At 38.9% G+C, this 11,693-nt stretch overlaps 1 protein-coding gene across 1 annotated transcript; it reads right to left on the bottom strand.

Annotated features, from left to right (window-relative positions):
* Window positions 1–8,238: 8,238 nt before the first annotated feature.
* LOC125999044 (gastrula zinc finger protein XlCGF8.2DB-like) lies at window positions 8,239–9,355 on the bottom strand (the record flags this gene model as incomplete). The annotated part of the gene is made up of 2 exons (XM_049767026.1): window positions 8,948–9,355; window positions 8,239–8,775 (listed from the first exon to the last, which is right to left on the bottom strand). Coding segments are annotated over exons 1-2 (945 nt in total), but the record flags the coding sequence as incomplete, so codon positions are not given.
* Window positions 9,356–11,693: the final 2,338 nt, after the last annotated feature.

The raw sequence follows: 11,693 nt of genomic DNA, 5'->3' as shown, positions 1-11,693 counted from the left end.
ACCCCACCCCCACCTGTACTCCAGACAGGCTTTCCAGTTCGTTCCTTCATTCACAAGATTATGGTAGTTCTCTGTGTAGTTATTTCTATAGCTGTACTCACCACTCTTTGTGGTGAGCTTCATGGAGTGAGCTGGTGTTCCAACCCTCCTCTCATAGTCTCTGAGGATTGTTACAAAAATGACTTATTTTTCTTAAAACCCATAGATGAGTGAGACTATTCTGCATCTCTCTCTCTCTCTTTCTGACTTATTTCACTCAGCATGTTAGATTCCATGTACATCCATGTATAGGAAAATTTCATTACTTCATCTCTTCTGGCGGCTGTATAATATTCCATTGTGTATATGTACCACAGTTTCTTTAGCCATTTGTCTGTTGAAGGGCATCTTGGTTGTTTCCAGAGCCTGGCTATTGTGAATAGTGCTGCAATAAAGATAGGTGTGAGGAAGCGGTTTTTGTATTGTATTCTTGTGTTCTTGGGGTATATCCCTAGGAGTGGAATAGCTGGATCAAATCGGAGCTCAATTTCCAGATTTTGAAGGAACCCCCGTATCCCTTTCCATAGAGGCTGTTCTAGACGGCATTCCCACCAGCAGTGGATAAGAGTTACTTTCTCTCCACATCCCCTCCAGCACTGATTGTTCTCATTCTTTGTGATGTGTGCCAGTCTCTGCGGTGTGAGGTGGTATCTCATTCTTGTTTTGATTTGCATCTCCCTGATGATTAGTGATGAGGAGCATTTTTATGTGCCTTTTGGCCATTTGTATTTCTTTTTTATCAGTGTCTGTTCATTTCTTCTCCCCATTTTTTGATGGGATCAGATGTTTTTTTCTTGTAAAGTTCTGTCAGTGCCCTGTACATTTTTGATATTAGCCCCTTATCTGAAGGGTGTTGGGTGAATAATTTCTCCCACTCAGTGGGTGACTCTTGTATCCTTGGCACTATTTCTTTTGAGGTACAGAAGCTTCTCAGTTTAATGTATTCCCATCTGATAATCTCTGCTTCCACTTGTTTGAAAAGTGCAGTTTCCTCCTTGAAGATGCCTTTAGTCTCAATGTCATGGAGTGTTTTACCGACGTGTTGTCTTATATACCTTATGGTATACGGTCTGATATCAAGGTCTTTGATCCATTTGTATTTTACCTTCGTACATAATGTTAACTGGGGGTCTATGTTCGCTTTTTTGCAAGAGGCTAACCAGTTCTGCCAGCACCATTTGTTGAAGAGATTTTCCCTGCTCCACTTAGGATTTCTTGCTCCTTTGTCAAAAATTAGGTAATTGTATGTCTGGGCAATGTTCTCTGAGAATTCAAGCCTACTCCACTGATCTGAGGGAAAGTAATGCCTCCCATTTTCATTTTCCCTAGGAGTGCTTTAGCTATTCGAGGGTGTTTATTGTTCCAGATGAACTTCATAAGTGTTTTATCCACTTCTTTGAAGAATGTCATGGGTATTTATTAGGGGATCTCATTAAATCTGTATAATGCTTTGGGGAGTATTGTCATTTTAATGATGTTAATCCTGCTAAACCATGAGCAGGGCAAGTGTTTCCATTTCCGTGTGTCTTCTCTTATTTCTTGGAGCAGGGCTTTATAGATATTTGTATAGGTCCTTTACATCTTTGGTCAAGTAGACTCCAAGATATTTGAGTTTGTGTGGCACTATTGTGAATGGGATTGCCTTCCTGACTTCCATCTTTTCCCTATCATTATTGGTGTATCAAAAGGCCATTGATTTCTGTAGGTTGATTTTGTAGCCTGTCACCTTGCTATATGAATCTATTGTTTCTAGAAGCTTTTTGGTAGAGTCTTTAGGGTTTTCTAAGTAGAGTATCATGTTATATGCAAACAATGAGAGCTTGACTTCTTCCTTCCCTATCTGGATTCCCTTGATATCTTTTGCTTGCCTGATCGCTATAGCAAGAACTTCCGGTACTATGTTGAAGAGGAGTGGTGAGAGCGGACAGCCTTGTCTTGGACCAGAATTTAGAGGCTTTTAGTTTTTCTCCATTGAGGAGAATATTTGCCATTGGCTTGTGGTAGATGGCTTCAACTAGATTGAGAAAGGTTCCTTCTATTCCCATCTTGCTGAGAGTTTTGATCAAGAATGGGTGTTGGACCTTATCAAATGCTTTCTCTGCATCTATTAATATGATCATGTGATTTTTATTTTTCTTGTTGTTGATGTTGTGTATGATGTTAATAGATTTACGGATGTTAAACCATCCTTGCATTCCTGGGATGAAACCTACTTGGTCGTAGAGTATGATGTTCTTAATGATGCATTGGATCCTATTTTCCAAGATTTTGTTGAAGATATTTGCATCAGCATTCATCAGGGGTATTGGTCTGTAATTTTCTTTTTTGGCAGCTTCTCTGTCTGGTTTTGGTATCAAGGTGATGATGGCTTCATAAAAGGTGTTTGGGAGTGTTCCCATTTTTTCAATTTCATGGAAGAGCTTGGCTAGGATTGGTAGTAGCTCCTCTTGAAAGATTTGAAAAAATTCATTAGGAAAACCATCTGGGCCTGGGCTTTTTTGGGGGGGGCAGATGTTTGATTACAGTTTTAATTTCCTCAGTAATGATGGGGGTGTTTAGATATGCTACATCCTCCTTACTTAAATGTGGAAGGTTATAAGTGTCCAAGAATTTTTCCATTTCTTCTAGGTTCTCATGTTTTCTAGCATAAAGTTTCTCAAAGTAGTCTCTGATTACCCATTGGATCTCTGCAATTTCTGTTGTGATCTCCCCCTTTTCACTTCTAATATGGGTTATCAGATTTCTCTTTCTTTCTTTGTGAGTTTTGCAAATGGTCTATCAATCTTGTTTATTTTTTCAAAAAACCAGCTTCTGCTTTCGTTGTTCTTTCTAATTGCTTTTTGGTTTTCCACTTCATTGAGTTCTGCTTTCAGCTTTGTTATTTCCTTCTGTCTCCCTACTTTTGGTTCCTTTTGTTGGTCATTTTCTAATTTTTAAGCTGCGACATTACGTTATTCAGGTATGCTCCTTCTTCCTTCCTGATGTGTGCTTGTAGAGCTATAAATTTTCCTCTCAGGACCTCTTTTTCTGTGTCCCATAGAGTCTGGCTGTTTGTGTCTTCATTATCATGTGTTTCCATGTTTCCAGGAAAGTTTTGATTTCCTTTTTGATTTCATCTCGGACCCACTGGTTGTTCAGTAGCAGGGTGTTTAATTTCCAATTGTTAAAGTTTTTCTTCTCTGTGGCTTTGTAGTTCACATCTAGTTTCAGAGCCTTGTGATCAGCATATGTAGCCTGCAAGATTTCTATCCTCTTGATTTTATGGAGGTATGTTTTATGTGTCAGCATATAGTCTATTCTGGAGAATGACCCATGTACATTGGAAAAGAATGTGTATCCAGGTTTCTTGGGATGGAGTGTACAGTATATATCTACTAGTTCTCTTTATTCGATAACTCGTTTCAGGGCTAGTATGCTTTTGTTGGGTTTCAGTTTGGTTGACCTATCAAGTGTTGATAGGGCTGTGTTGAAGTCTCCCACAATGATTGTGTTATTATTGATTTCTTCTTTCAGATTTGTCAGTAATTGTGTTAGATAATTTGCTGGTCTCTCATTGGGTGCATATATGTTTAATAGTCTGATTTCTTCCTGTTGCATATATACCTTGATTAGTACATAGTGTCCATCTTTGTCCCTTACCACTTTTCTGAGTATAAAGTTGGTGTCATCAGATATTAATATGGCCACCCCAGCTTTTTTGAGGGTATTGTTTGCTTGGATAAATTTCTTCCAGCCTTTGATTTTGAGTCTATATTTGTTCTGACTATTCAGATGTGTTTCTTGTAGTCACCAGAAGGTTGGATTCATATTTTTGACCCATTTTGCCACTCTGTGTCTTTTAATTGGTGAATTTAGTCCATTGACATTGAGGGAGATGATTGTCATAGGATTTAATGTCATCTTTGTAGGTAAGTTTGCTGTGTTTGTTGGTCTCTCTTGTCTTATTGTAGACCTGTCACTTTTTCCTTTAAGGCTGGTTTATCATCTGTGAAGTTTCTGAGCTGTTTTTTATCATGAAGCTGTGTATTCTTCCTCCAAACCTGAACGTGAGTCGGGCTGGGTGCAGTTATCTCGGTGAGGCATTCATTTCATTCAGTCTTGTCACAATATCCCACCACTGTCTTCTGGCCTTGAGAGTTTCTTGTGACATGTCTGCTGTAAGTCATAGGGATGCTCCTTTGAATGTAATTTCCCTTTTTGATCTTGCTGCTTTCAGTATTCTATCCCTATCTATGGGATTTGTCATTGTAACAAGGATATGTCTTGGGGTGTTTTTCTTTGGGTCTCTTTTAGCTGGTATTCTTCGGGCATGCAGCATTTGATTGCATGTAGTCTTTAACTCTGGGAGTATCTCTTTGATGATGTCTTTGACAGTTGATTCTTCTTGGAGATCTCCTTCCTGGGTTTCTGGGACTCCAATGATTTTTATGTTGTTTCTGTTGATTTTATCAAAGACTTTTATTTTCATGTGTTCACATTCCATGAGTACATTTCCATTGTCTGATCATTTGTTTTAAGGTTATTTTCCAATTTCTTCTGTTGTGTTGAGTTTTTCTGCATCACATCTTCTAGTACTCCGATTCTCTCCTCAGCTGCTGATATCCTGTTGTGAGGCTATCCATTGTGGTTTTCAGTTGAGCAACCGTATTTTTCAGATCTGTTATTTCAGTTTGGAGTTTTCTGATTTCTGTCTTTGTGTTCTCTTCAGATCGATCTATGTTCTTTTTGAGTTCTACGAACATATTCCATATTTCTATTCTAAACTCCTTATCTGAAAGGTTAATCAGGTGGTTGGAATTTATTAGGTCAACCGAGCTTTCGTCTTCATTCTCTATGGATGGTGTTTGCCTGCGAGATTTCCCCATTGTCACACTTGTAGTGTGGTTTTTCCTGCACGTTTTGGTGGGGTTCATTGATTAGAAAGAGTGCGCGGCCATGAAGAGAAGCAAAGCAGCCGCGCTCTTTGCTGCCTCTAGTTGATAGTCCTCAGAGTGAACAAAGGCACAGCAGGGCAGAGCGATCCCGCAGCCCCAGAATGTAGGCACTCACCAGCTTCAAAATGCAGTTTTTTGGGGGTGCGCTCCTTAGGCCTCTGAGGAAACCTTTGGGGATTCAGAAGCACAGTTTCAGGCAGTCAGCCACAGTATTTAAATAAAAGTTTTTAATTATTATAAAAGAGATAGCAGCTGTGTCTTGTAACTGATCTTAGAGGGAAGGCTTTTAGTTGTTCCCCATTTTATAATAATATAAAATACTGAAAATAAATTACATTATATAATATACTATCTTACCTATTATAGCCAGATGTATTATATCATATACATAAATCAATATAAATAATGATAGATAAATATAAAGAATATAAAATAATGTTTTCTTTGGCCTTGTGGTAAATGAAGTTAACTACACTGAAAAAGTTCTTTTAATTCTAATTTTGAGAGTTTTTCAGGAATCAAATTCTTTCTCTGCAACATTTGATATATTTGTATGATGTTTATGTTTTATTTATTGATAGGATGTATTATGTTGATTGATGTCCATATGTTAATCCATTCTTGTATCTCAGACATAAATCCCACTTGAAAATGTGTATTATCTATGTGACAAGTTGTTGAATTTGATTTTCTAATTAATGTTAAAGATATTTCATTGATGTTCATTATGTATATTCATTTGTTATAATACTGTGTGTGTTCCCTCTGCTTTTGATATCAGGGTGATTCTTAGAAACTGGGAATTTTTCTTTTTCTTGAGTTTCCTAGAAGAGGCTGAGAAGAAGTGCTATATGATTTTTTTAAAATTTTTTTAATTTATTTTTTAATTTTTTTCTTTTAAGGAAGGAAGGAAGAAAGAAAGATAGAAAGATGAAAGAAAGAAAGAAAGAAAAAGAAAGAAAGAAGAAAAAAAGAAAAAAAAAAGAAAGAAAGAAAGAAAGAAAGAAAGAAAGAAAGAAAGAAAGAAAGAAAGAAAGAAAGAAAGAAAGAAAGAAAGAAAGAAAGAAAGAAAGAAAGAAAGAAAAGAAGAATACACATTCCACCATCTCTGTTGGGAGCATGCCCAAGTGAGTCTGATGAAAGAGGACTACTTCAGCTAAGGTGTAATCTGTTGAGTGCCAGGAATCAGGATGGGAATGGAACTGTCAATGACTCCCTGTAGTTGCTGGCTTAAGTCACAGACTGCAATTAGTCCTTCAGCCAAGACCCATTTGAAAAGGTAATTTTGGTCCTAGTAGCAATCCAGGGGAATGAGAGGCTGAAATACTTCAAAGAGGTGCAAATGCGTGTGTGGAGAGTTGTTCCAGGGCACAAAGGATGATGAGCTATAGGGCCCTAGGAATTTAGTAGGGAAAGCAAGTCCTGAATAGTGAGCACAGGGAAGCTATGAAAAGGTGTTGCTGGGCTCGAGTGATGTCACAATTTTAGGGGATTTGCCTTGCACACAGCTGACCCAGTACAAACCAAAGTTCAATTCCTGGGTGTCCCATATGGTTCCCCAAGCTAGAAACAATTTCTGAGTGCGTAGCCAGGAATAATCCCTGAGTGTCAGCAGGTGTGGCCCAAAAAAGAAAAAGAAAAGGTTTTGCTGAATGACAGGCAGAAAAGGGGAAATGTAGCAGGCTATGTAGAACATAGAAATGGACAGAGCTATGTACAACACAGACATTATATGTGATCAGGAGACATACGCAGAAATAATTAATTGATCAGTATGTTACAGTTATAAAACTGACCCATCTTAGAGAAGTAAAAGGGTCAAAGCTCTTCATAAATATAAAGCTCTCAAGTAAAGAGGTTATGCAGCTGTATTCGTTGCTATAGGACACACTGAGTATAAAATTTGCTCCTGGCCGACATTTGAGACCATAGGGAATGTAGAGGTTCCAGCCCTGGTTGGCTGCGACCAAGGCAAATACCTTTTCCACTATGCTACATTCTAGTCCCAACTATAAATTTTTTAGGCAGTTAATCATTCAGAAGTAAATCGGTCTCCCCATATTCCCTCAAGTTAATATTGTCTTGTTTAAAAGTTATTTTAGTTATTTTCATAGGCGACACACTATAATGTTCAAAGGTAATTCCTGACTCTGTTATCCATTCCTTTGGGCTTGAGAAACCCTACAGAATGTTTAGCATTGAACCCCAGCCAGTGGTTTGCAAGGTCAATTCCAACCATTTTGCATGAGGTGCTCAGATCATCAGATATCATTTTCATACCTATAAAAGTTTCATATCAGTGAAAAATACCCACACTTTTTATGGACGTTTCCCACAGAATGGATTTTCTGATGCTTTTCAAGGCTTGAGCAAAAAGTGTAAGCCTTGCCACACTCCAGACATGAATAGCACTCTTCTCTTGTATGAACATTCATGTGTATAGTAAGATTTGAGGACTAAGCAAAGGCCTTTCCACACTCCTGACATGTATTAGACTTAACTCCTGTTTGAATGTAATCGTGCAAATTAGGTTTTGAGGATTTAATGAAGGACATCCCATACTTCTGACATGAGTAAGTCTTCTTATCAGTACGAATCAGTAATGTACTGCCCAGAAATTGTTGAGATTTGAGTGAGTCTTTTTCACACTCACCTAACATGAGTAAGGTTTCTCTCCAGTTTCCAAGTGTCTAACAAGCTATGAGCAAATGCCTCCCCACATTCCTCATATGAATATGGCTTATCTCCTTTATAAATTTTAATGCGTCTTGAGATTTATTGAAGGCTTTGCTATAATCCAAATAAGGCTAAAGGCTTCTCTCCATGAATATTCATCTGTCTAAGAAGCTTTGAGGATAAAGCAAACACCTTTCCACACTCCTGACATAATAAGGCTTCTATCCTTTGTGAATTTTTTTTTGGTTTTTGGGTCATACCCAACAGCCCTCAAGGGTAACTCTTGTCTCTATGCTCAGAAATAGCTCCTGGCAGGCTCAGGGGACCATATGTAATGCCGGGATTCGAACCACCAACCTTCTGCATGCAAGGTAAACACCTTACCTCCATGCTATCTCTCCGGCCCCTTGTGTGAATTTTCGTGTGTGTTAAGGTATGAGGATCAAGCAATGCCTTTCCACAGTCCGAACATGAATATGGCTTCTCTCCTGTATGAATTTTCATGTGCCTATTAAGGCTTGAGGATTCACCAAAAGCCTTTCCACACTCCGGACATGGATCGAGCAAATGCCTTTCCACACTCCTGACATGAATAAGGCTTCTCTCCTGTATGAATTTTCATGTGTTTGTTAAGACTTGAGGATTGAGCAAATGCCTTTCCACACTCCTGACATGAATAAGGCTTCTCTCCTGTATGAATTTTCATGTGCCTGTTAAGGGCTGAGGATTCACCAAAAGCCTTTCCACACTTCTGACATGAATAAGGCTTCTCTCCTGTATGAATTTTCATGTGACCAGAAAGTTTTGAGGATTGAGCAAATGCCTTTCCACACTCCTGACATGAATAAGGCTTCTCTCCTGTATGAATTTTCATGTGTGTGCTAAGATTTGAGAATTGAGCAAATGCCTTTCCACACACCTGACATGAATAAGGCTTCTCTCCTGTATGAATATTCATGTGATAAGAAAGTTTTGAGGATTGAGCAAATGCCTTTCCACACTCCTGACATGAATAAGGCTTCTCTCCTGTATGAATTTTCATGTGACCAGAAAGGTTTGAAGATTGAGTAAATGCCTTTCCACACTCCTGACATGAATAAGGTTTCTCTCCTGTATGAATTTTCATGTGTGTGTGTTAAGATTTGAGGATTGAGCAAATGCCTTTCCACACTCCTGACATGAATAAGGCTTCTCTCCTGTATGGACTTTTATGTTTTTTTTTTAAGGTCTGAATATCGAGCAAATTTCTTTCCAAACTCCTGACATGAATAAGGTTTCTCTCCTGTATGAATTTTCATGTGTGTGTTAAGATTTGAGGATTGAACAAATGCCTTTCCACACTCCTGACATGAATAAGGCTTCTCTCCTGTATGAATTTTCATGTGTGTGTTAAGATTTGAGGATTGAGCAAATGCCTTTCCACACTCCTGACATGAATAAGGCTTCTCTCCTGTATGGACATTTATGTGTTTTTTAAGGTCTGAATATCGAGCAAATTTCTTTCCACACTCCTGACACATATAAGACTTCTCTCCTACATGAATTTTCATGTGTTCAGTGAAGGACTTGCCATTCTCGGGACATAGATGACATTTGCTTCCAGTCCAGACTTCCTTTGGATCATTCTGGTGTGACAGTTGTCTCACTCTGAATCCACCTTGCTTACCATCAGAGGAATCCAACTCACTCCTCTTAGAAGATCTCATTCTAAAAGGAAATTGTAGAATGGAGGAATTCTCAACTGGTGCTCTGCATACTTCAAACACACCTCTCTGCAGCTTGTCAAGGGCTCTTTCTTCCAACTAGGAGATCAGCGCAGGCTTCACGCTGCACTGTCCTACGTCTAGCAGGTGCTGGTAGGTCTCCAGCATCACATCTCTGTAGAGTTTTCTCTGAGAGGCGTCCAGGCACAGCCACTCCTCTGTGGAAAAGCTCACAGCCACATCGGGGAAGGTCACCATGTCCATCTCATACGTTTTTGGATATTCCATTCCAAAAGCAAATTGCTGAAATGTCACTATCGGAACTTGTGGTCCACCATCTTGAACCATGCCTCTCCTCAGCCTTCCAAGGTCTCCTCCTTCCAACCAGGAGATCAGCGCAGGCTTCACCCCACAATGCCCTATGGTCCGAAGGTGCTCGTAGGTCTCTAGCATCACTGCTCTGTAGAGATTCTTCTGAGAGGGGTCCAGGCACAGCCACTCATCCAGGGAGAAGCTCACAGCTACTTGGGGAAAGGTCACAGTATCTCCTAACTGGATACAGGATGTCAGAGTGTTTGTTTCCATCTTCTCCCCTCTGGATTATTCTTTAATAGTAGCAAAAAGGAGTTTTTCAGTAAGCCCTGGAGAAAAGTCACAGCCATGAGCAGCAGAAATATCCTGTCCTGACCAGAAGTGACAGCACACGTGCTTGAAAAGCCCTGATGGACCAAACCCTGGCCAGACCCAAGGCCTCCACTCTAGGGAGCTCAGAGCAACTGCTGAATAGCTGAAGTCTCGTTTCTCCAGACTCCCCCTGCACCCGCAGGGACCCCAAGACCTGCTCTGGGTTCCCTAGTAGGCAGCTCAGGGCCCAAAGCCTGAAAGGGAGGAGCAAAAGATGCTGAGACTTCCCAGACCTCTTTTATTAAATTTTGAAATAGACAGCCAACTCTTCTGGTCCTGAACTTTAGTTTGGGTAGACTTTTAATTAGTAATTGCACTTCTTCCAGAGTGCTAAAGCTGTCTGTATATGTTCTGTATACTATTGGTGCAGACTTGGGAGGTCATATGAGTCCAAAAATTTATTCATTTCTTCTAGATTTTCTGATAGCATAACATTTCTCAAAGTAATATCTGATAATACATTAAATTTCTGTGGTGCCCATTCTAATATGCCCTCTTCCATTTCTTTTTTTGTTTGTTTGTTTTATTTTGGGCCACACTTGTTGACACTTAAGGATTACTCGTGGCTATGAGCTCAGAATTTGCTCCTGGCTTGGGGGACCATATGGGATGCCTGGGATTGAACCACAGTCTACCCTAGGTCAGCCGCCTGCAATTTAAATGCCTTACTGTTGATTCAGTGCTCCTCCCTGCTTTCATTTCTGATTCAGTTTAGTAGGATTCTCTCACTCACTTATTTGCGAGTCTTAATAGTGGTTTATCACTCTCTTTGTTTTCAAATAAAGAGATTTTGGTTTCATTGATCATTTGGATATTTTGGGGGACAGTATCTATTATGTTCATTAATTTTTGTTCTAAATTTAATTATGTCCCACCAAGTGTATGCTTTGGACTCTATTTCTTTATCGTTGTAAAGTTCCTTAATTTGTGAAGTTATTTATTCCTTTCTGAAGAAATCTTATAGAGCTCTTAACTTTCTTATAAGCAACAGTATTGCAGCATACCACTTAATGGCATAGGTTGCGATGTATCCGCATTTTCATATTTTTAGGAATTTTTATATTTCCTTTGATTTCATCTCTGACACACTGGTTGGTCAATAACAAACTATTTAGATTCTAAGTGTTTAAGTTGTTTCTCCATTTCTGTCTTTGATTAAATTTTATTTTCAGTGTAACTTAGTGTAAGAAAATACTTGATATGATTGTTATTCTCTTGAATTTGTGGAGTTAAGTTTTTGTCCGAGCATATCATCTATATTTGAGAATGTACCACGTGTATTAGAGAATATGTCTTCAGCATTTGAAGATGAAAATATATGCATATATACTAAGGCCTTCTCTTCCATTTCATTCTTCAAAGAAAGCAGTTCATTAATGAGGTTTAGTTGAGCTATCTAGAGATGACAGAAGTTTTGAAATCTCATACTACTATTGTATTGATATCAATGTCTTCAAATCTCTTAGCAGATGTTTTAAGTATTTTTTCTGGTCTCAATTAGGTGCACATGTGTTTATAATGTGACTTCTTCATAATGTACATATCCTTTTTTGATCCATTGAAGCTTATGCTGCTTGATACTAGTATGGCCACCCTCACTTTTCTGAGTTTACTTTTTCAAGCTTTCACTTTGAATCTGTGTTCACTCTGACTGTTA

This window comes from Suncus etruscus, chromosome X (assembly GCF_024139225.1).
Source record: "Suncus etruscus isolate mSunEtr1 chromosome X, mSunEtr1.pri.cur, whole genome shotgun sequence".
Taxonomy (NCBI): Eukaryota; Metazoa; Chordata; class Mammalia; order Eulipotyphla; family Soricidae; genus Suncus; species Suncus etruscus.
The sequence above is the reverse complement of the archived record's forward strand: the minus strand, read 5'-3'. Positions and strand labels throughout refer to the sequence as shown.